At 33.1% G+C, this 26,385-nt stretch overlaps 1 protein-coding gene across 1 annotated transcript; it reads right to left on the bottom strand.

The window, feature by feature from the left end:
* Positions 1–113: 113 nt before the first annotated feature.
* Positions 114–26,385, bottom strand: LOC127736910 (acid-sensing ion channel 1-like). The gene is made up of 4 exons (XM_052247475.1): positions 26,378–26,385; positions 12,272–12,818; positions 1,724–1,822; positions 114–272 (listed from the first exon to the last, which is right to left on the bottom strand). Exons 1-4 carry the CDS (start codon positions 26,383–26,385, stop codon positions 114–116), a joined length of 813 nt encoding a protein of 270 aa, XP_052103435.1.

The following is a 26,385-nucleotide window of genomic DNA, read 5'->3' as shown; positions in this document are numbered from 1 at the left end:
ATAACAAAACAACGCTGCTTAAGTAAAATCTTTCACGTTATCTTTAAAGAACGATTTAAATGCTGATGTTTATTATTTGGACAGAGGTTTTAATAGATTGGACGTATTCTACATTACTTACGACTTTCGAACATAAAATCAACACAGCCACATTTCTGCATGATTGAATCTCGTATACAGTCATGTCTGCATTTAGATGCACTATAATGGGATGCACTCTCTTCACAGATGTCATTCTCAAAAGCTTTGTATGGTGGTGCTAAGTATTTATACTGCACAATAAATAATAGTAGAAAACAATGAGATAAATTTCAAACTTTCATTATGGATTTATTTAAATTTTGGATCAGTATTGCACTGTGGATTGTAAAAACTTCGGAGACTAATTCAACGTGAAAATTGGACACTGAAGCTGGACAAAGTATATCTATTTAATATTATTAATAAGTCTAAATTGAAAACAACGTTCAAACCTATGATTGCGTTGGAAAAAAATCGTGTGCATGCAAAACAAATTTCTTGGTAGAGGAGTCTAAATACAGCACAAACAACATTTTCCTAAAGACCAAAAAAGTGAAAAAGTATATTTACACAAAACGCATTTGACTAACAGGTCGAACAACGGATGTTCTTAAACCCTGCTGACTGCCATTGGCGATTGCCAAATAAACGGATCACAAGATGTAACAAAATGGATCTTTATTATTAATTTGATACCAAACAGAAAACAATAAGCTTGCGGAAAAGATGGTATACCGCAATTATGAGGTGCAAAAATTTGTACACCATATCCGGATTTCGACAATTAATGTCTCTTCAGTGATGTTAGGAATCGAAACGGTATTTGGAAGGCCATATAATTTACCTCAATTTAGGATAGAATCTTGAATTTTGAAGAGTCGAAATAGGATGAAAGGATCATATAAACCCGAAGGCAAATATAATACAAGCCAAAACGAAAAAATATAAATAAGTCTAAATTGAAAACAACGTTCAAACCTATGATTGCGTTGGATAAAAACCGCAATTTTTATACGTGTGCATGCAATATTAATTATTCACATATATTGCTCATTTGAATTTTTTCTGTAAATTAACATTGACTAGTTGCATCTTTTGTAACAGATTTTTCTGATGGACATTGAAATAGAAATTTATTGTTTTTAGTAAGCTATAAAAAGAAAATTATATAAAAAGTTAATTTTTACAAATAAAGGTTAACGTCCTGCTCATTCATAAAATATACTTACCATAGATGGATTCGTTTTTTTAAGGTCTAATATGGTCCTATAGCTCGTCACGTGTTTCGATACTTATACTTCCTTGGCTTTCACATATTTGGCTTTGAGCGTTCCTGGTGAAAGTATATCAAGAAAAGCGCTTCGGACGCTTACAAATTAAAGCCTTATTTTTATTACTAGAATTTCATTTTCGTTCTTAAGTTCAAAATGAAATTCAGTGGATATTTACAACATCTTCACAACTAAAAATTTTCAAATAAAAAGAAAAAGCGGTATTTGGCTTATTTTTTTATAATTATATCGAACTGTACAATGAGACAGATCGACATAAGCTTATGTTGTCGGTTTCTAAGTACATGATAGTTTGCTTAGTTATTAGAATTTGTTAATGTTATGAAGCACGGTTCTTTTAATAACCCTCAGAATTTTTGATGAGGAACATTCCTTCACTCGATTTGCTATTGATCTAGATGTCTACAAACCTGCTTTCTAGTAATTTCTACTGTGGCTTCAGATGCTGGTGGGACAAGTAAACCGTCATTTACCATAAGTACAGCGTCGTTTTGGTCGTGCACAACAACCTGCTCAAGTAGTAAATCAGAGATGCACTTTCGTTGGTAGATATGTAACATATTTAAACCGGATAAGTTAAATTTGAGGGACAGAGTGTATTAAAACTTCACCAATTTAGTGATATGCCAAAAAGAGGGTTGAGATCTTGTCACTTGTCTCGTGGGTCTGACGAATATATAAACAGGAACAGGTGTTTTCTTATGTTAAAGTAAGTCACACTGACAGGTTTGAATTATAATTGGTGGGGTTCGTGATCCTCATCCTTTAGTTTTCTATGCTGTGTTCTGTAGACTGAAGTTTGTCTTTTCGTCGTTTTTTCGTTGTTTTTGCAATGGCGTTGTCAGATTTTTTTAATATCCCTGTGAGTATCTTCCATCCCTATTTTCAAACCAGAAAGGTTTTCTGATTGTTCAGAGGTCACTAACTTCGAGAATCTGCTATTAAAAGAAGCTTTCATAAAAATGCTTACGACTTCGTAAGATATATGATGAAATATGTTCCCGTAAAAGTTAAGGATAGTTTTAATTCAAAAAGTAAATCTCCCGTAAAATTTAAGCGTGGTACTAAATCAAACAGGCTCGAGGAACATTATCATATGTTAACTTTGATCAAAGATATATAATTGAACAAGGACAGATAACAACCCTTTGTTTAATTATTTACCAAGTTATGATAAAGATAGATCGTAAGCTCCTTTTTATGGGTTGTATATTTTTTAGTTCGATTTGCGCATATTTACAATGGCGTGTCTGTTTTCAATGAACGCAATATTTTCATTACCGAATATCTTTTATAATAGGGATATATAGATATCATTAATTGGTATACACTTTTACTGAATTGTATTGCTAAAATAGTGAACTCAATTAGCAATGCATAAACATTAACAGCGTGGATAGACACACATTTTTGTAATATGCAGAATAAATTTGTGCAGACTAAAGCTTATATCTAATTGATGTTTATTAAAAAAAAAACCAGACTAAATGACTGAACAACGTCATTTATATGTAGTAACCACACATTGAACCACACATTGAACCACACATTGTCTAAGTAAGAAAACAATGAATGTTGCTAAAATAGGTAGAAAAGTAAAGCCTGCCTAAATTTTTTAGCCATTTTCATAACGTAGGACAGGTTTTCGAGAAATAAAAATTGAAGACTTAAGTGTTGAAATTTTGTTGGGATATTTATGCGTATTCTTTACGTTGTACTTTTATTTTCTGTTATTCAATATGCTATACCTCGAAATGTAAACGATTACATATATATATTTTTTCAACATTCAAATGCAGTTGTTCATGCTTTTGTGAATGGACAATTGTATAAATATTCGAATATTAAAAGTAAAAACACTTGTTACTTATAGACAAACAGAAAGCTTTAAAGGATAATTCTTTATCTTGTAGCTCTTTAATTTTTGAACAAGATTTGGTTTTTCAAATCTTTTGGCATCGAGTGTCACTGAAAAGATAATTATGGTAGAAATGCGCACCTGGTGCAGTTGAATTGGTACCGTGTATGTTATTACGAATATATTGAATACAACCATGAAGATATCGATGTGAAATAACTCTTTTTATTGAATTCCTTTCAGATGAAATTATACTTTGAAGTACATTCCCTAATTTCAGAGTGTTGGATGGTTTAATTTTGTACCAACAGATTAATACATATAGCATACTTACACTATCTGCAAGAATTCTTAGTAACGGTAATGCATGTTTATTAGTGTTGTGCAACTACGTGTTATTTTTTAATCTCTGTATATGCCGGTACGATAGAGTTAAGTGCTTTTGTTGCATTGACTTTTTGTGTATCTTTATTATTTCAGTAATAAAGGCTTGAAAAAAAAACACGGGAGGATTGAGATTGCACAAACTAGTTTAACCCCGGAACATTCCATGTGCCTGTCACATGATAGACACATTGGGCTAATACGGTAATTTTGTCAACCGTGAGAGCCCTATACAGTTGTCAGACCGCCAATTCAAAATCCCTATCTATTCAACCATTTGTTTTTTCAATTTTCACAGCTTTCTAAATATTTTACCTTAAGTTTAACTTCATAGAAACTAGGTATATCCTGAATTGTACATGTATCACTTTTATACATGCCAATTTTCAACCAGTGTTAAAGTCTTGTACTGAAATACCACCGCTCGGAAGGCAACTACTATTAAAAATAACCCCTGGTTTTTAAATAAGCATACTCTGGAGCGCATTAATCCTCATTTTTTTATGCAAACTGATGGACAAATAAATGTTAGCTCAAAATGGTCTAAATATAATTCTCTTTCACCAAAAGTTTCATTTCTGCAAATTTGTTGGTAAGTTTAAGTAAACTTATTCGTTTATTTTTAGTATGTTTACTTGTTTTTGTTTAAATGTCTTTTTGATCGAGTTAAACCATTTTGATATTTTATAGTGTGTCTTTTTATGTTGTAATGTTACATTACTGTCTCAGATTAGGGTAAAGGATGGCGCCTGTTAAAACGTTTAAACCCGCTGCATTTTTATGCACCTGTCCTAAGTCAGAAGCCTGTTGTTCAGTGGTTGTCGTTTGTTGGTGTGGTTCATAAGTGTTTCTCGTTTCTCGTTTTTTATATAGATTAGACCGTCGGTTTTCCTGTTTGAATTGTTTTACACTAGTCATTTTTGGGCCCTTTATAGCTTGCTGTTCGGTGTGAGCCAAGGCTCCGTGTTGAAGGCCGTACTTTGACCTATAATTGTTAACTTTTTATACATTGTGACTTGGATGGAGAGTTGTCTCATTGGCACTCATACAATATTTTCTTATTTATAATGACATCAAAAGCGCTACTTTTGCCAAGGAAGGGCTACTTTTACATATTGTGACGAATTTGTTTGGGTCGACTATGCATAATAAAACACGAAGTCATTAGTTTCTGTCCCCTTAATTATTTGAACTGAAAACAAAGAAACATTGGAATTAAATAGAGTTACAATTTGCTTAAACGTTATGATATTAACTAGGTACATTCTATTAAAGTTTCAGTAAGGTTAATCTTTGGATAACTTACATTATTTTGGATTATCTTCTACATTCCAATTCAAGTGCTTATGAATACCGGTATCTATGACTATGTTATAAACTGGCAATTGAGTTAACTTGTAGGAAGAATGCTCGGCTTGTGATTACATTGGTGTTTTTATGGTCTTCGGGTACCATAATATCTTTCTTGAGATAAGATATTATCGTTTAATTACTTGACACCACTTGTTACTATGATATGCTCTATATGTCATAGTCCAATAAAGGTGGACTCATCCAGAGTTGAAACACCTTTGTTACTAGGCAGTACAGGTTATGGTATTGCCCCATAGTGGTATATTCCAATCCACTCATCCAGGGGTATATAAGCCACCGTCAGCAGTCAGTCAGGATCGGTATTCCGATCAGATCACACGTATAAGTGATAAGATAAATACCTGCTTTAATATTGTTCCAAGTATTGAATTGACTGCTCAAGTCTTTCCAATAACTGGAACATAGCAGAAGAATTATTTTAAGGTGTTAGTGAACTGCATCGAGAAAAGCAGACTAGCCATTGAGCTAAGAGAGCTTCTTTAATTAAGATACAGATATAACGGAAAGAGCAACAATATTGCGAGCCTGTTGAGCTAACTATTTGAGTTAGAAATATTGTGAGCCAGTTGAGCTATAGCGCTAGTGAGTCTGTTGAGCTAGGAGCTACGGAGCTTATTGTCACTTGCTATTTATTTGACCTATAGAGTCAGTAAGCCAGTTGGACTGAATATTTATTTAAGCTCGAGGAGCTTTAATGAGCCGAGAGAGTTGAAAAAGCATTGTAAACAAAAATTACTATATATACACGTCTCAGATCTCGAAAATTAACTAGGGTACGGACCCCCGACACGTTACAAAGTTTTGGTGGCAGCGATGGGATCTGAGACAACTAGTTAAATCTGAGAGAACTAATAAGATCTGGGAAAGCTACTGAGGAGTCGAAAGAACTTTACGGATCAATTTTTAATATGGTTAGCTGGATACGCTCAGTTATATTTAAGTTAATAAAATAACTGAAACACTGTTGTTGTTATTTCTTGACTAGTCGTAATGGCAAAACTATTTCCGGATAGCGATGAAATAGATGAGTTCTTTAGCAAAATGAGCGGAACAGAAAATCCCAGTCATTCTATACCTAAACTGCCATCGCGTCGCTCAACTCATGACTTTCTGTCCGGATATGCTACTGCTCGACAATCGACAGGATCTGACCTAATAGATTGGGATATTAGGAAATTAAAAGAGCAATTGGAGCAATTAGAAACATCCAAGAGCGCTACATTTGATGATAAAATTTATCACTGCAAATCAAAGGAAGTTCAATTTAAGGAACCAACGGAAGACAGATTGGATCCAAAGTTAAGTGATGATAATAAAGATTATTTACCATCAGGGGTAACTGTAAGATCAAAATCTCGTCCATCAGATACTAAGAAAAGTATTGAACCCATTATGAAGACAGGTATTCAAAACCAGAGACAAAACAACTCCACATCAGTGAAGTCAAACCTTCAACATATGATGGTACCTCATCAGGGATAGATTTTAAGTCCCATTACAGCTGACGGAGAAGAGACAAAAAGAATCAGAGAGCCTGCCGAAGATCAGACAATTTATAAGAAGATTGATAAATCAAGCTTATCCAACGGTACCAGAGGATGTATGAGATACACTTGCAAAACAATATTTTATTGAGGCTTTGGTAGACTCAGAAATTAGAATCCGTATTAGACAGTCCAGGCCTCATGGTTCAAATGATGCAATTGGAGTAGCAGTTGAACTCGACATGTATAAAAGGGGAAAAAACAAAATATAGACGGCCGTTCCTACTTAAGACAAACATCACAGACTGATGAAAAGGAGACTCATATTGACAAAAATGAAAATTCTGAATCACACTGCATTAACCCCGTTAATGTCAAAGATGGAACGATAACTGCAGGAACTACAAAATGACATCCGTGAGATAAAGAAAGACAGAAATAGTCGTCAAACAGAAGAACCTAGAACACAAAATTATAACGGACCTGGACGATTTAACAGAGGTGAATTTCGACAAAGAGGAGGTCGTTATAATAGTAATGGAAGTGGATTTTCAGGTAACACAGATAGACAAAGTGACAATTCTTACAAAGTAATTATAATTCTTTCAATGATAGAAGAGGTAGAGGTACAACACGCATGATAAGAAGTACACAGAACAAAAAAAAAAAATGGCTTGCATGGTAACTTAGGTGTCTCGACAGCAGCTCATGAAGCTTGCATTTATGTTGACACTGACCTATATGGATTATCAGTTAGTTTGCTGGCAAATACAGGAGCCACGGTAACTATTATTTCAGAGAATATGATACTTAGGGCAAGACAACCAGATTTGGTGAGTTCAAATCACCAAGTGTTCACTGCCAGTGGTGATAAACTTAAGATTGTATGTAAAGGTAATTTTCATCTTGTTTTTCAACACGGAAAATCGGTTGTTGTCGAGGCATTTGTGGCTCATATCACAATTGATCTTGATTTTATGAATCTTGAGAAGAAAAGGGTTGAAATCGATGGTACTCATGTTGTGTTGAAATATGAAGGAATGTTCGGATGTTTCAGAGTTATTGCCAAAGAGAAAGTGGTAGTGCCCGCTAAAAGTGATATGTGAGTATTCCAAACAATGAAGCTATTCATGATTCAGACCTCATGGTTTAAGCTGCAGATAACTTTTTGAAAAGTGAAAAAGGTTTAGTGGGACGCTAATTAGCTAAATCAGGTGGGAAAGTTTTAGTTCGTTTGATGAATCCATCTGCAGATTAGCAGATCATATATCCTGGAACTGTTATTGCTCAGGTAAGTCCTGTGCAAAGTGAAAAAGGTTTAGTTGGACGTTCATTAGCTAAATCAGGTGGAGAAGTTTTAGTTCGTTTGAAGAATTCATCTGCAGATTCGCAAATCATATATCATGGAAATACTATTGCTCAGGTAAGTCCTGTGCAAGAAGTAAAAATGAACGAGCAGAATAAATATGACAAGACATATCTAAGATCGGAGTTCACAACAACACTTGAATTCCACAGAATATGCTGTAGTTGAAAATTTATTAAAAGAATACGAAACGCTGTTTTCTGCTTCAGATTCAGACTTGGGTAAAACGAGTGTAGTAAAACATAAAATAAATGCAGGCACAGCTTCGCCGATAAAACAAGCGCCACGAAGACTCCCACATACTCTAGCAAAAGAGGTGGATGAGCAAGTTGACGGAATTCCGTTCTAAAGTTTTCTAGGAGTTTCCCTTCTATAGTGTTCTAGAGATTTCCGTGACAACTATATATATATATATCTACAGACACTAAAGTTAACATTCAGACATAGACATTAATATTCTCAGAAGTTCTCTAAATTGGATCGACACCTTTATTTACGAACAACATCATACTAGATTGTGACCTATTGGACGTAATGAGTCCTTGGTCAGCTCCAGTTATTCTTGGAGGAAAGAAGGACGGGACAATGCGCTTTTGTGTAGATTATAGGAAATTGAATGCAGTCACAGTTAATCACGCGTATCCTTTACTCTGGATTGATGGCTCGTTTGATCACTTCTCTTGATTCACCTGGTATTCAACATTAGATGATCAACCGAAAACAGCATTTGCAACCAGATCTGGACTACAAGTTTAAAGTAATGCCTTTCGGATTAAAGGGTGCTCCAGCAACGTTTGAAAGGTTGATGGAGATTGTTTTACTTGACGTTCAAAGGGACATTGGCCTCATATATCTCAATGACATTAAAGTTCTTGAGAGATCATTCGATGACATGGTAACAAACCTTCAAAAAGTATTTGATCGACTTTATGCAGGTGGACTAAAACTGAAGGCGAAAAAGTGTGAACTGTTCTCAAAACATGTTATATATTTTGGACATGTTATCTCTCCAGCAGGGATCGCTACTGATCCAGAGAAAACGGAAATAATCGAGACATGGCCTGTACCGAAACATGTTAAGGAACTGCGATCAATCCTCGGGTTTTTCGGCTATTACAGAAAATTTATACAAAACTTTTCAGGTATTGCAAAATCCTTGCATAGATTGACAGAAAAGGACAGAAAATATGAATGGAATGAATAGTGTCAAGAGGCATTTGAATGTTTAAAATCACGACTAGACTCCTCACCAGTATTGGCTCACCCTGACTTTACTCAAACCTTTATACTTGATACAGATGCAAGTAATGAGGCTATTGGAGAAGTGCTGTCACAAGAGATAGATGGGAAAGAAAAATAAATGGAGAATGTGTCCCCATGGACACAGATGATGCCCCCGCTTGCATACAACATTATTAAGGGACATAACTCAAGAACGATAAAAGTGATGCTACCCAAATTTGTACTTGATCTGAGTTTTGTGGTAATAAGTTTTGTGTATAGGTTTCATAATGTTTGGTTGGGGCAAACTTAAGTTATAGAACGGCAACTAATGACGGGAACTTTATGATTTATAAAGGGGCATAACTCGATAATGGTTAAAGTAACACTACCCAAATTCAAGTTGATCTGTGTTTTGTGGTTATGCATTGTGTATAAGTTTCATAACATTTTGTAAAGTCAAACTTAAGTGAGAGAACGGAAACTAAAAATTTTGCATTTTTTTCCATCTAAAAAATGCTTTTACAAGTCTTAACTAATTTTGAAACAAGCTATTGGCTTAGGGATATTGGTTTGCAGAAAAAACCTGATTAAACCTCCACTTTAGATTACTAAAAAGAAATTGAATTCCCTCCCTTTGTATATAGCATTTGAAAAAGTGTAGGAATCCATACACAGCTAGTACTGTATTAAAGTCTACCAAATTACTTCTTCATGCAGAAGATGCTATATTCAATATAAATAATTTATCAGTGGAAGGCAAAATTAAACATTGCATTGTATAACGCATTGATTGTAGTTGATTCAACTATAATCATGGACAAAGCAAGATAACTCCAATTTAAAAATTACTTGATTGATACTTTTAGAAAAAAAATGAAAAATTTTGCAATTTTTCTATTTGTAAAAGGCATAACTCTAGAACAGTAACAGTGACAGCACCAAAATTCAAACTTGATCTGTATATTGTAGTAATAAGCATTGTGTATAAGTTTCATAACATTTGGTTGAGGCAAACTGAAGTTAGAGAACAGAAACGAAAAATTTAGCAATTTTTCCATTTGTAAAGGGACATAACTCTAGAACGGTAAAAGTGATGCCATCAAAATTCAAACTCGATCTGTATTTAATGGTAATAAGCATTGTGTATAAGTTTCGTAACATTTGGTTGAGGCAAACTAAAGTTATAGAACGGAAACAAACTTTGGGACGTACGGACGGACGGACGGACGGACGTACAGACGGACAAGGGTAAAACTGAATGTCCCCTCCGCTACGGCGGGGGCATAAAAACCAATTGGTTTCGGGAGTCGCACTTTAACAATACAATAAAGCATATAATGTGTGACCCGAAAGGAACTACTCGCAGTAGTTCATTTTACAAAACATTTCAAACATTACTTGTATGGTAAACAGTCTATTGTCCGTAACCTGGCTTCTTAATTTCAAGGAGCCAGAGAGACAAATAGCCAGATGGCTTCAGATTCTAAGTTTATACGATATGAAAATAATCCATACGCCTGGAAAGCAACATATAAATAAAGGCAACAGTAGTATACCGCTGTTCAATAGCCATCAATCGATTAAGCGAAAACAAATCTGGGTCACAAACCAAAACCGAGAGAAACACATCAACTTTAAGAGGAAAACAACGGAATAAAAGAAACACTGAACTGCTACAAAAACAAACGCCAACATACATAGAAAAGGACTATTTGATAACAAGTGCCAAATTCCTGACTTGGTACAGGACATTTTAAGAAAAAATGGTGGATTGAACCTGGTTTTATGGCTATCCAAACCTCTCGCTTATATGGCAATGTTAAAAATACCGCTAAAATGACAACATTACGTGACAGGAATACAGTACAAATAAACGCAAGAACACTCAGGACAGAGAAATGCATAAATAAATAATATAATAGTACATTACAACATGTTAACCACAGAATAACAACGGACACCTCCCATGTACACCACAATCGAATTATGAACTGTGCGTCACCCGAATGTATCAACGCCACAAAAAGTGAAGTCACAGGTAAATTTCTAAAAATAGAATATAAAATTGGGATTAAGTTTGTAATGGTGTTAATTTATGTATTTTCTAACCATTACAAGTATATTGATATAGAATTCAATTGTGTTAGTATTGGTGTAATTGTTTGTATTTTCTAACCATGTCAGTTTTTCTTTTAAATCAAAACTGTGTAGAAACAAGCAAAACAACGCGGAACAGCCAATTTTGTGTATTAATGTGTTTGCGCTAAAAGTAGATATACTGTGATTATACTGGTTGACGATGTATTATAGGTCGTCATATTAGAATACATTTTAAAGGGGCATAAGCTACGAGTTAGACAAACACTTAAAATACGATTCTTTTTGTTTCAAGTATTAATCAAAGCGGAATTTTTAAATAATATTTCGTCACAAGCACTTAGTTTGGCCAAAACCGGTCAAAATAAGCTTATAAACATCGCTGATGTATTATTTACTTGCAAGTGAATAATTCGACTTCATGTGAATCCGTATTCATTTGAACTTCAATATAACCCCTTAGCTGGAGATTGGTTTCCAATGTAATAGTCGTGTTCGGCTATTAAAAGGAAAAGAATGTCAACATTGAAAGTGAAAAAGGGGTGAACAATTTCGTTAACTGATTCGATAAAAAAAAATCATTCTTATACAGGTAAAAATGATGATTAACATATTGTTAATCTATAACATGAAATCAAACTGACCTAGAAAAATCCAATTGCACGTGGTCGCTATATATTTATATTGATATTAATGTTTATTTCGGGTTATATGACCGTCGGCAGTCTTCGGAGGTCATCTCAATGGTTAATAAGTTGGCGTATAGACTAAAATGCACACGAAATGCTGATATATATTATCGAGTCCATGCATTGTTAATTGTTTATTTTAGACTATTTGTATTTTGGATATACGTGTTAGTATGTTATACATCAAAAATAAAAATTTTAGTTAAATCGGTGAACATGAATTTGACAGCTAATGCACTTTTAATGTATTTAACCAATTAAGGAATTTGGTCTTGACGGCTGACCTTTGGTAATTTATGTTTAAGTAATAGACTACATGGTTTTTTTTTCTAGAATCATAATGAATTTTGGAGCTTGAAATATTTAATACAAACTTATCTAGTGTTGAAAAGTATGTTGACCTTTTAATGGCTTTTTATTTCTAAAAATTAGTAAAAACAAAAAAGGAAATGTTTATTCGACGGCTGTATATTTTATTTTACCTTTAATCCAGATGAAACATAGCTTTCAGGATAGTAATCGTCATCAAGAAGAAGATCTATATACACATGTAGATTATAAAGTCCTCCATACATGGCAGTAGTAACAGGGATATCACCATTAAATCTCACGCAAAGTCCAAGGTCTGTTGCAACTGGTGAGTAATTTAAATAATTACTTTTCAAATCAAATTCATGGAACTCTATAAACTGAGATAGTTGTTTAGATTCATAGTAAAGATCTTCAATTGTCCGTTTATTAAAAAAGCCTTCTGTGGAATAGAATGGATCACTCCAATTTATAGGTGTTGCTGCTGCAGGTTGAGGAGTTATTCGAAGGTAATAATGCTCTGTGCGGTTATCATCTCCAAATATGCTTCTGTTCTTTGTGGCAAGGTTACAGACCGTAATGGCGGGAAATTGTAGTTTATCGGCATACCTCACAGACACTGTTGTGATTGATGGATACCGGTAGTATGATGATAACTCGGTGGTTACGATATATATCAAGTAACTAGCTGATGCCAACCACAAAACAATCCAAAAAACTCTATAACAAAATAGAATATTTTATAACAGAATATTGTCCTGAAACAAATATTTTTGTATTATCTATTTGATTTGATTTTATCTTATTCTATTTGGTTTTTTTTTTTTTGGTTTTTTTTTTGTTTTGTTATTTGGTTCATAAAAAATGGTTTTTATAACTACTCCAAACGATTTTCACCATAAGACTTAACCTGTTAGCCTATAAGTGCTATAAAAAGTATTTCAAGTTCCAGTTTTGCAAAACACAATTATTCCAACTGTATTCCTATCTAGAATACTAAATGAGGAGACTGACCCGTTTTTGTGTGTCGCTTTTCTAATTGACAGATTAAATTAATGGGCCTAGTGTATGTACTGAAGTTAGCATGAACAGTGTTATCTGTTATTCTCACACTTCTTTTCAAATTTTAACATCTTCTGATGAAGAAAGCGGATTTTGAAATCTTCAAAGACAAAATATTATTATAAAGGAGAGGTGAAAGATATCAAAGGGATAATCAAACTCACAAGTTGAAAACGAACTGACAATGCAATGGCAAAAAACAAAAAATGACCAAAAGATAAACAACAATATACAAAACTCAACATGAACCCCCACCAAAAAACCGGGGTGAAGTCAGGTGCTCTGGATGGGTATAAAACTACCAATACCATTAAATCTAAACGGCATAAAACATTAATTTGTGAACAGAAATTTAATTGTCCTTGACATTTTGAAATAACTTTCTTTTAAATTAGTACTTTGGATCTTTCGAACCTCAATTTTCCTGATATTAAATCTCGGATTTCAAATTTTGTAAAATCATTCTTCACTTCAGTAAAATTCTATGATTTTTATTATTAAGATGTGCATTGACTGGAATTGGTATTATGAAGACGCAAATATTCAACCAGATTAAATTTATTTTGAAAAGGTTCAAGTTTCTGGAGTAGCCTTTGCCAGAAACGAACAAGACATAAATTTTTAGTAAAGTATGCAACGTTTGAGAGCACAAAAAAGCATATACAGACCAATATATGGTTAACTTTTCCTCGGCAAGTTGAAAAACAAAATTCCAGTTCTGTTTTTGATTTAATTTCTAGAAAGGAGAAAGAAAACATTCATGGTCAGCTTTTATCAGATTTAGAGAATGCGTATTCCTTGTCTGCTATTTTTAGTAGATTTAAAAAAAAAGCGTATTACTTGTCTGCAACTTCTATTAGATTTCGAGAAAGCGTATTCCTTGTCTGCTATTTCTATTAGATTACGTGAAAGCGTATTCCTTGTCTGCTACTTCTATTAGATTTAGAGAAGGCGTATTCCTTGTTTACTTCTTCTATAGGTTTTAGAAAAAGCTTATTCCTTGTCTGCTATTTCTATTAGATTTAGAGAAGGCGTATTCTTTGTCTGCTACTTCTATTTGATTTCGAGAAAGTGTATTCCTTGTCTGCTACATCCATTAGAATGCGATAAAGTGTATTCCTTGTCTGCTATTTCTATTTGATTAAGAGAAAGCGTATTCCTTGTTTGCTGCTTCTATTAGATTAGGAGAAGGCGTATTCCTTATCCGCTATTTCTATTAGATTTCGAGAAAGCGTATGCTAGTCTGCTAATTCTATTAGATTTAGAGAAAGCATATTCCTTGTCTACTATTTCTATTAGATTTCGAAAAAGAGTATTCCTTGTCTGCTACTTCTATTAGATTTAGAAAAAGCGTATTCATTAGTGAAGGCGTATTCCTGTCTGTTATCTCTATTAGATTTAGAGAAAGCGTAATCCTTTTCTGCTATTACTATTAGATTTAGAGAAAGCGTAATCCTTTTCTGCTATTACTATTAGATTAAGAGAAAGCGTATTCCTTGTCTGTGTTTTTTTTATTAGATTTAAAGAAAGCATATTTCTGGTCTGCTACTCCTATTAGATTGAGAGAAGGTATAATCATTGTCTGCTACTTCTATTAGATTTAGAGAAAGCGTTTATCTTGTCTGCATTTTTAATTAGATTTTGAGAAAGCGTATTCCCTGTCTGCTGTTTCTATTGGATTTAGAAAAAGCGTATGCCTTGACTGCTATTTCTATTAGATTTAGAAAAGGCGTATTCGTGGTCTGCTACTTCTATCAGATTTAGAGAAAGCGTATTCGTGTTCTGCTACTACTACTCTTAAATGGTAATTTTCTGACGAAGACGAAAGTATACATGGCGATTCTATCGTAAAGTAAGATAAGTTTTTAACTCCCTCAGGTCAAGTTGACCTTAGTTGTTTTTGACCATTCTTTTTATTTCCTTTTATTATAATGCTAACGTTTCCACGAATTCATACATCCCTTGCTTTTAAATGTTAGAGTTTAAGCGCTCCTGATGAAGATAGATCCAGAACAGCGCGTTGGAAGCACGAAATTGATACAAAGGGTTATTTCATTTACAAACTGGGTCGAAACATCTGCCTGGCGTACTGTAGTTTTCGGTGGTATCATCTGCTCAGTAGTCAGTGCTTCGGTACTGACATGTTTTATAACGTATCTTTCTGAAATTGTCCGTTGATTAATTGGGAAATTGTTAAGAAATAAAAGTTTCAAATCTTTCAGGTAAAGTTGACATTAGATGTATTTGGCAATTTTTTAAAGGTACTTTTTAATCAAACTGCTATTTACGTTTAATTACCTATGTAAACATTACTGGATTTCAAATGTTAAGTTTGAGCGTTTTTGTTCAAGGTTAAACCAGAAAAGATCTTCGGACAAACGAAATTGATAGAGTGTTATTTCATTTCCCAGCACTGAGTCGATTTCACTGCTGCTTATTCCCCGAAGGTAACACCAGCTCAGTAGCCAGTGCTTTGGTATAAAGAAACTAAAGGTTCCACCTACCTCAGGAAAAGTTGAACTAAGGTATCCGGTTTAGGTCTCTTTTGGTTATAAACTCCTAACGTTTTTACATATTTATACATAACTAGCTTTCAAATGTTAAAGTTTGAGCTTTCCTGATGAAAGTTAATCTAGAAAAGCGTTTTGGACGCACGAAACTAATAATGTATTATTTTCATTAACAAGATACTACTGCAGAAATAATCATATAATTTGGACAGATTCGCCAAATGGGATGTACTGGGAGCTAATATAGATGAAGCAGAAGCAATATGGAACGGGTTTTAGCTTAATGATAAGAAAGAGTAGTACCAGAAAGGAAACAAAAATAGAATCAATCTAAAAATCTTATTATTATGGAAATTAAATGACATTGGATGTATGCTGTTAATAACAATAATAAATCATAATCATATCTAGATGTAAGTTGATATATATTTAAATCCATCAAATAACTTTATTATATGATTTGGTTAAAAAAAATGAGAGAATAGAGTTGGATGTAATAGAAATCATAAACACATTACATACGGGTTACCTTTTATATATTTGTAGGTTTGATGATTCTGTAAGATCAGAGAACTTGCATGGAAGGGAAACTTCACGAAAGTCAACGAATTGTAAAATTAGGGTTAGAGTGTCTCCCATTTCTAAGGAGGTTATTAATCTCCATTGGTCGATCCTAAAACCTAGTTCTATGATATACAATATTGAGTATAATGAGAAAGTAACTAAGTGTAATGCATTAATTTATTATAATTTTAAAGAAAGTCCCCTTTGATGCATCTATAACCCCCTCCCCAAAAAATATGAAAGATAAGTAAAAAAGAACAAGAACTATGAAAGAACATATTAAAGATTTTTCTTTTATTTTCCACTAAAATGAAATCTATGCATTCGTTAACGGGGAGTTGCAAATGTATTCCAAAGTTTATGTTAATTTGCTTTTTGTATCGTACGTGTGCAGCAATTAGTTGCTATGTATTTCCGATCAGAATAAATTGCATCCTCTTTTTTTCTATAATCCCTGAACAATGATCATTCAGTGTATGCGTTGATTTTCAAGATGATAATGTCTGAACATTATAGTTAATAGTTAATACTAATTACTAAAGTATAAACAAGGCCATATTTCATCTTGATATGAGTACCGGAGAAGGTTTGAGTTTGGCCCTGCTAATATTTTACATAAAAGCTTTCCTGATGAAGGTAAATCCAGAAAAGCGCTTCTGACTAATGAAAATGATTGATAATAAAACAAGAGGCTGTCAGAGTGACAGCAAACCGGATTTTCCTGCATGAAAATGATATTTGCAAATCTGGACCCCCAAACATGATCAAGTAAAAAAAACATATATATAGCATTCAGAAAATTAGTTTATACAGAATAACAAACAAACCTACCACAAAATTCTTCAAACAATTTACCAAAGAAAAAAAAAAGTTTTTCTAAAATATCATTTATCATTAATACAATGTCTTTTAAAAATCTATATAACTTATCTGTAATTATCTTCAAAATGTCTAATAATGAACAGTAAATTTTAAACTATATTTATACTGTCCTACAGAGCTTATCATCAACAACACTTAGGAAACACAAAATTTTCAAATAAATCTGTCAATCCAATTATAAGTTTGTGATTGATAATTACCACATGCTTTGTTATCTTAAAAACACTTAGTGTAATCAAACTTTATATATATAATTAATAGTTCCCAATATTTTTTCTTTCATTTGTCACAAACTAATATCTGCAACTTATCTATCAATGTCAACAACTTTATCTACACAATGTAATGTAATGAAATATATCCTTTAATAAAGATAGATTATTATCTAATGAAAATGATATTTGCAAATCTGGACCCACAAACAGGATCAAGTAAAAATTAAACATTAACACACACAACAAAAATAAAATACCACATAACAACTGTGACATCTACCTTCAAAACACACATGACTTAAAAAAAATAGTCATAAAGAAATTTTTGACAACTCCTGACTAAAATCAATTGAAAAGATACAATCATTGATAGACTATCTATCCATATACTTATTAATTACACCATTTCTGTTCAAATGATAATAACTCAAAATAATAAAATGCTCCGCAGGGCGCAGCTTGATACGACCGCAGAGGTCGAACCCTGAACAGTTGGGGCAAGTATGGACACAACATTCAAGCTTGATACAGCTCTGAATTTGGATTGTGATTAAATATTTGACACAGCATAGGTTTCTGACACAGAATGAATGTGGTCTAAGAACTTAAAAATTTTAAATTGGACATTCACCTATTATGGTCCAATATCCAAAATCTAAATACATGGTTAGATTCAGCATATCAAAGAACCCCAAGAATTCAATTTTTGATGAAATCAAACAAAGTTTAATTTTGGACCCTTTTGATCTCAATGTGGACAAAAATGATAACAGGGCCCAAAAATCAAAAATCTAAATACATGGTTAGATTCAGCATATCAAAGAACCCAATATATTCAATTTTTGTTGAAATCAAACAAAGTTTAATTTTGGACCCCGATTTGGACCAACTTGAAAACTGGGCCCATAATCAAAAATCTAAATACATGTTTAGATTCAGCATATCAAAGAACCCTAAAAATTCATTTTTGTTAAAATCAAACTTAAGTTTAATTTTGGACCCTTTGGACCTTTATGTAGACCAATTTGAAAACGGAACCAAAAATTAAGAATCTAAATACACGGTTAGATTCGGCATATCAAAGAACCCCAATAATTCAATTTTTGATGAAATCAAACAAAGTTAAATTTTGGACCCTTTGGACTTCAATGTGGACCAATTTAAAAACGGGGCCCAAAATCCAAAAACTTTATACACGGTTAGATTCAGCATATTACAGAACCCCATATATTCAATTTTTGTTGAAATCAAACAAAGTTTAATTTTGGACCCCGATTTGGACCAACTTGAAAACTGGGCCCATAATCAAAAATCTAAATACATGGTTAGATTCAGCATATCAAAGAACCCCATATATTCAATTTTTGTTGAAATCAAACAAAGTTTAATTTTGGACCCCGATTTGGACCAACTAGAAAACTGGGCCCATAATCAAAAATCTAAATACATGGTTAGATTCAGCATATCAAAGAACCCCATATATTCAATTTTTGATGAAATCAAACAAAGTTTAATTTTGGACCCTTTTGATCTCAATGTGGACAAAGTTGATAACGGGGCCCAACAATCAAAAATCTAAATACATGGTTAGATTCAGCATATCAAAGAACCCCATATATTCAATTTTTGTTGAAATCAAACAAAGTTTAATTTTGGACCCCGATTTGGACCAACTTGAAAACTGGGCCCATAATCAAAAATCTAAATACATGGTTAACGCGTTAGATTCAGCATATCAAAGAACCCCATATATTCAATTTTTGTTGAAATCAAACAAAGTTTAATTTTTGACCCCGATTTGGACCAACTTGAAAACTGGGCCCATAATCAAAAATCTAAATACATGGTTAGATTCAGCATATCAAAGAACCCCATATATTCAATTTTTGTTGAAATCAAACTAAGTTTAATTTTGGACCCTTTGGACCTTTATGTAGACCAATTTGAAAACAGAACCAAAAATTAAGAATCTAAATACACGGTTAGATTCGGCATATCAAAGAACCCCAATAATTCAATTTTTGATGAAATCAAACAAAGTTAAATTTTGGACCCTTTGGACCTCAATGTGGACCAATTTAAAAACGGGGCCCAAAATCCAAAAACTTAATACACGGTTAGATTCAGCATATTAAAGAACCCCAAGAATTCAAGAATAAAACCCCATTGAAATTGATCAAGAAATAAGCAATTTATATGAAGTATCTTCTTTTGCACAATACTGTGCAATTGATTATTTCTTGCTATTGCGCAATACTGTACAATTGACAATTTCTTGCTATTGCGCAATATTGTGCTATTGGATATTTCTTGCTATTGCGCAATACTGTGCAATTGAAGATTTCTTGCTATTGCGCAATACTGTGCAATTGAAGATTTCTTGCTATTGTGCAATACTGTGCAATTGAAAATTTCTTGCTATTGCACAATACTTATTATATAATAATTTACACATCCTGTTTGGTGTGTATCTCCTACCATATCATTATTATTTGCTTTTAAATATAAATCAGAAATAACCAACTTAAAATGGAAAATTTTAAAAGAAAAAAAAAAGGAAAAAAAGAAAAAAAAAAGAAAAAAAAAAAGAAAAAAAAAATCCCCCCCCAAAATTTTTTGAACCCCCTTATGATTCATCACCCCCAAACTCAATCTCAGCCTTCCCTTTGTGGTATGGTACCTTGCAGTACAATTTCAGAGAGATCCATACACTTGAACACAAGTTATTGTCTGGAAACTAGAAAAATGCTTATTTTTGGCCCCTTTTTGGCCCCCAATTCCTAAACATTTCAGGCAATTACCCCCAAACTCAATTCCAGCTTTCCCTTTGTGATATGGAACCTTGTAGTACAATTTCAGAAATATCCAAACATTTACACACAAGTTATTGTCATGAAACTAGAAAAATGCTTGTTTTTTGCCCCTTTTTTGGCCCCTAATTCCTAACATTTTGAGGCAATTACCCCCAAAATCAATTACAGCCTTCCCTTTGTGATATGGAACCTTGTGGTACAATGTCAGAGAGATCCATACACTTACACACAAGTTATTGTCTGGAAGTTACAAAAATGCTTATTGTTGGCCCCTTTTTGGCCCCTAATTCCTTAACTGTTGGTACCATAACCCCCAAAATCAATCCCAACCTTCCTTTCATGGTATTGAACCTTATGGTAAAATTTCATGGAGATCCATTCACTTAAACTAAAGTTAGAGTGCGAAAACCAATGTGTCTTCGGACGACGCCAGACGACGCCGGACGACGACGCCGGACGACGACGACGTCGACGACGACGACGACGACGACGACGACGCCAACGTCATACCAATATACGACCAAAAAATTTTCAATTTTTGCGGTCGTATAAAAATAAATCATATAATAAATATCACTTTTCGCTACTGAAAGGTCTACAACTCAACAACGAGAAAAGCTAAAATCTTGAAAATTGAACTTGACCTTCATTTAGTCACAGGAAACAACATATCTAAATTTGAAAAGATTTCGTCAAAACGTTTTCATGTTAATGAACGGACACTGTTTGGCAGTCGCCCGCCCGCCCGCCGTACATCCCCAAATCAATAACCGATTTTTCCTTCGAAAATCCGGTTAAAAATGTTCGTATACAGAAGTTGTTTTATTATCCATTCGTTGACAGACATTATTGAGTGAAGCTTGTGCTGTATGTTAATTTAGCTAAAAATGTTCATGACAATAGTATTTATTGCTCAAATCAGCTCTTCGTATAACCTCATTTTAATGATGTAATACCAAATTATATCATTAAGAATATGTATTGTGACGAATAATGATATCCTACAATTTATCAATTTTGGGTAGTTCTAATTTAAACAGTAAATGTACAGAAAATGCTTATAATTTAGTAAAACAGACGCTCTTTTCTATTTACTATTTTACCATTTATGACTCATCAGTTGCGCTCGAATTGAAACAGTTGGCAGTTGGCAGTGCCAACTCAATAGAGAAATTGAAGTTAAAGTCTGACTGATTACAAACGATTAATGTAACATGGTAACATATATATACCTTCAAATATATAAATGGATTACATGGGTAGTAGGAAAAGACTAGATATCAAATACTGAACTCTGAAAATTCTTCTTTTCACAATGAATTTCCAAGATTGATAACATTAGTTATCTGTCAGTTAAGACCGAAACAGAGTAAAATTAGCTCCTTGATGATTTACAAAACATTTTAGATTGACTGAAATGGAGTCCAGGCAATTAGGTTATAAAACAATATTTATTCAATGCCTGATCGGTAGGGCTAAGTAATGAACTGTTAGTATCTACTACTACATAATCTTACAATAAAGCTAAATACACCAATGAGAGTTCATCATGAGATTAAAGTAAAACATTTTCTTCAAACAAAGTTTTATCAACGAGTATCAATTGTTTGCAATTAATAGAAAAGAAATATATGATATGAGTAAAATACACCAAAGTTCAGCAAGCAATAGGCTAAAATCGAGAGCGGAGGTATATTGTTACTAAGCAGCAAACAAAATGAAAATGTATTTCTTTTCTATGGCTTTTAGTTTTCAAGAGTAAAAACCCGTGATCTCATACCACAACTGTTACCAAAAAAATGGTATGACGTCATTTGTATGATGAATAAGCTTCCAACCTAAATTTTTATAACCACCTAGCAGTTGTATGAAGGCGCCATCCACTGAAGGATGTATTCTAACTAACTTACGTTCTTGCAAGTGGATGCTTCCGTCCAAAATTTATTTTATTAACTGCATGAAATCCTGTTGATTCTATATAATCATCCCAAATATTAGCAAATGTCAGTTGTTCTGGCTTGTCAGATTTGTCTGACATTTTTGCATTTAATGATATTTCTTTCGATATAAATCATTTGTTAACAGTAAGACACATGCAATATTAATGCCGTTATCTTTCGTTTATCTTTACCTGGTATTAATTCACCATCCTTTTAATGTACAATGCCTTTTAAAAGACTTATTGTAAGTTAATGACATTTCAAAAGTTACAATGGTAATGGAAATAACCAATAAACTGTATCGGCTCTTTAACAACTATTGACGAGTTTTAATTATCGTTTTGATCAACTTTCATGAAATCTATATTTATTTTACAGTACGCAAATACATTTGGATTTCTGAGGCAAACAATATTTTAATAAAGAGATAGGTTGATGCAATGTACTTGCAATAAAAAAAAGGTAAACATTAATAATTTTTGCTTAGGGATTGATTTAACACAGTCTGCGAATCCAATCAATAGTCAATTAGAATCGACTGTTTTTCATATGAAGTTCTGCATAATTTGACATAATTGTCTGAATGAGCAACACTAATGGATAATGATAAAAAGTTGCAGAAGTTACTAAGGAGACATTCAAAAAACCATCAAAGAGACACTGACAACGCCAAGGTAAAAAACGAAAGACGACGAAAAGACAAACAAGTCCACAAAACAATACATACAAACAAAAAATTAGTTGATAAACTACCACACATACATACAAACACACACACACACACACACACACACACACACACAAACATATTCCCTTTTATTATACTTTCCAAAAAAAAACAAAAAACAAAAAATAACGAAGAAACAATCAAAAGTATAATTAGAAAATAGAGGACATCATGATAACAAGAGTAAAAAGATTAAAAGCTAAACAACATTTGTTTCCCCACAAAGACAACCAATATGAAGATTAATATACACTTGCGCCCTGGTTGGTTTGTGTATTTCATTTCATTTACTCTAGTGGTTATATTTTAATCTATTTGATAGCTTGCTTCTAGTCTTGTTGTCTTTAGACGAATGAACGGATAAGCAAACAACATAATCAAACACTAACACATTAAATGGAGTGATTCAAATAGTAATATTGATAAAAAAGAAGAAAAAAATAAGATAAATGGCGATTAAATGGTAGGAAAGAGACATTTACACACATTTTACATGCCTATGGCCCATAAGGTATCGCCCCCTGGTGTCAGCTGCCTTTAGGAAACCATAATGCTTTCCTATTTGCTGCTGACACAGGATGAGTCATGGACATGTTTAATTTCTACTTTCTTTTTGGCTAATTATTATATATTTAATTGATCCAACTTTTTGTGTACTATACATATGTGGATATCTATTTTTCTTTTTTTCTTTTTGGGCTGCTTGTTTGTTATCTATATCAACCACACTTGCAATAAAATGCATTAGTATTAAAAAAAACAACATACTATAGATTCTTTATCTACGTATTCTTTAAGAACTTAAATAGTTCTCGTTTAACTTTTTTTTTTTTTATCTCATTGTTTGTATTGTATTATGAAAAAATTATTGATGTTGTAATGTTTATGCCCTTTGGGGCCCATAATTGGAAATAAAATATCTTATCTTATCTTATCTTATACTGCATTCTAATTAAAATTATATCTTTCATTCTGCTGCGTTGATTTTTTTTTTTATCGGTGAGGGTAAAATCTGATCATGTTCTTGTTTAAGCAGACGAAGGCAAACATCATTATTTTGATTGCCTAACTTAAGAACTATGAGTTCCAATCAAACATGGGAATCCCACAGATACACCTACAATATTTACAAAACAGGTAATTTTAAAAAGTCCCAAATTCGTCCTTCTCTCCTTTGTTACTAACATATAAGAGGAAATTATCTTTATACTGGATACCCAAACTTCCCCACAATCCTTAGAAGGAAAGATATATAGCAGGGCTATCTAAATTTTCGAATCAACATCTTTCTTAAGTTGTTAATACCATTCTTTTTACAGTAAAATATGGCCTTCCAAAATATTTTGATTGGGTATATTCAACCAGTGGTGTCAATTATATGTTGATTCTCGAAACTTCTAAAGAACTACTGTAAAATCTTCACGCAAAAACATAACAATTTTGCAGTAATATCAAAACTATTGATTTCATTAGTCAATAAAGTACTGTTCCCAATGTCTGATGGGACTACAAGACTACACTATTTGATTTTAAAAACATTACCTTTTCTACCAAAAATGGGATCTTAGATACAAATTCCTTGTTTTAGGTCATGAAAAGTTATTTTATGAAGAAACACATGCAGTGTCAATAACAAATATACCGGACGATATCATCAAAATGCTAGACGTTTGATCAAAAACATATGTGATGAGTTTTTACTGATTGATGTTCAAACAAGCAGCTTTCATTCCAATGAGTACTAATCGTGAACCCCTACTGACCGATGTGTTTTATACTCATATGAAGCAGAATTCACACAAAACCTTCTAAAGATCTGAAAGAAAGAGAATCATTTAAAGTTCTTTAATTTCATTTTCAGATATAAAGACGATGTCCTGTCGCTCAATACCATTTCAATGGGTACTTAACCTCCTCGGTGTTCTCATGGTAGCGTGCTCGCCTCGTGTGCAGGAGTGCAGTATGTCGTTGGTTCGATTCCCGACCGGGTCAAATAAAAGACTTTTAAATTAGTATTTGCTGCTTCTCCGCTTAGCACGGGTTATTAAAAATTTCCTCTATAACTAGTTCAAGAAAATAGACAAAACTTACGTTTTCCTTTCGTTCGTTTAGCCTTGACGACCATGTTAGTTGGCAGGTCTAAGTATTGTACTCATTGTGTAAACTTAAATCCCCAAGGATATCTATGGCTAAGTGTACTTCTAATTGGCCCAGTAGTTTCAGAGGAAATGATTTTTTGTAAAAGTAAACGGACGACGGACGACGACGGTCGCCAAGTGATAACTCTGGCCCATTGGGTCATGTGAACTAAAAAAATAACAAAAAAACCAATATTCACCAATTTAGAAACTACAGATTGCTCAACAAACAAAAACCGGTGTACAACATAAATGTTCAGAAAAGGTTAAAGATTGTTGTTCCACTAGTAGAACCCTTCGAGTCATTGATGTTAAAATTTGAAACATAGTCATCACCAGTAGTTAGGACACAAACCATACGGATTGATAAACATGTCTTGTCAAACCCTTGGACAGTAAAAAATTTAAAGACCATTACTACATGTAAATAAATGACCGATAAGATATTTTGAAATAAAAATGTGAAGATTTTATTCCAAACAGAGGATGGACGAGACCATTATTGACATCAACAATAAATGCATTCCAGAAATTGTTTTTAAAAAAGACGACACTAAAAAGAAACCAAAGTCAAAGAAATCTTGGGTCGAACTCATAAGCAGGATAAACCGATTTTCAGAAGAGTTGATTATTGGTGTAGTTTGTTGTATTGTCCAATAATTTGGGTAAATAATATTATCCTTTTGTGTGTTATCTTTACTTATATGCTTCTCGTAAATATCGTTTCAGTTCTAGTAAACATGAATGAAACTATTGATAGTTGATTTTTATATTTAAGCTCACCTTGCCCAAGGGGCTAGTATGACACTTGACTCTTGGCGTTCATCGTCGTCTGGTAACTTTTACAATAATAAACTCACTAGTACACTACTTCAGGCAAAATTAGCAAAAAGGTTGCCGTAATCCTCTTTAGGGAATTAGTTTCGATGATCCCGCTAACCAATCATCTTTGCCGACTTTGCCTAAACCCAAACAGAAGGGTAAAATGCATGTACTGTCCCGTATCTTGAAAATTGTTATAAATTGAGCAGGTGCATAATGCCAATATATATTTATTGTCTATTTGAAGTCTTTGGAGCTGAAAATCGAGCTTTCATTGTTGACAGCGAGGTCATATAGATGTTAGCCGAAATTATGCAAGATCACTTATGATCTGAATGAATCTTGTTAAAATGATAGGAACAAAATCTGCAATGAAGTAACCCGACATTTTGTAAACTTTAAATTCGAATATCTTAACAAAAATTACCAAATATTTCAAGGATTTTGTCCACATGAATGAACTATAAGCTATAAACATCCACCAGACAATTCCTTAAATGGCCCCTACAAGTGACTGGACATTGACAGAAAAGTACCAAAAAAGATTGTAGCATTGTAGCGTTAGACGGTCAGAGAGATAACATAACTGGTTTGTATATTACTAACTGATTCAT

The sequence above is a fragment of the Mytilus californianus genome, unplaced genomic scaffold, assembly GCF_021869535.1.
Source record: "Mytilus californianus isolate M0D057914Y unplaced genomic scaffold, xbMytCali1.0.p SCAF_4, whole genome shotgun sequence".
In the NCBI taxonomy this organism is placed as follows: Eukaryota; Metazoa; Mollusca; class Bivalvia; order Mytilida; family Mytilidae; genus Mytilus; species Mytilus californianus.
This window is presented reverse-complemented; position numbering and strand designations above follow the sequence as displayed.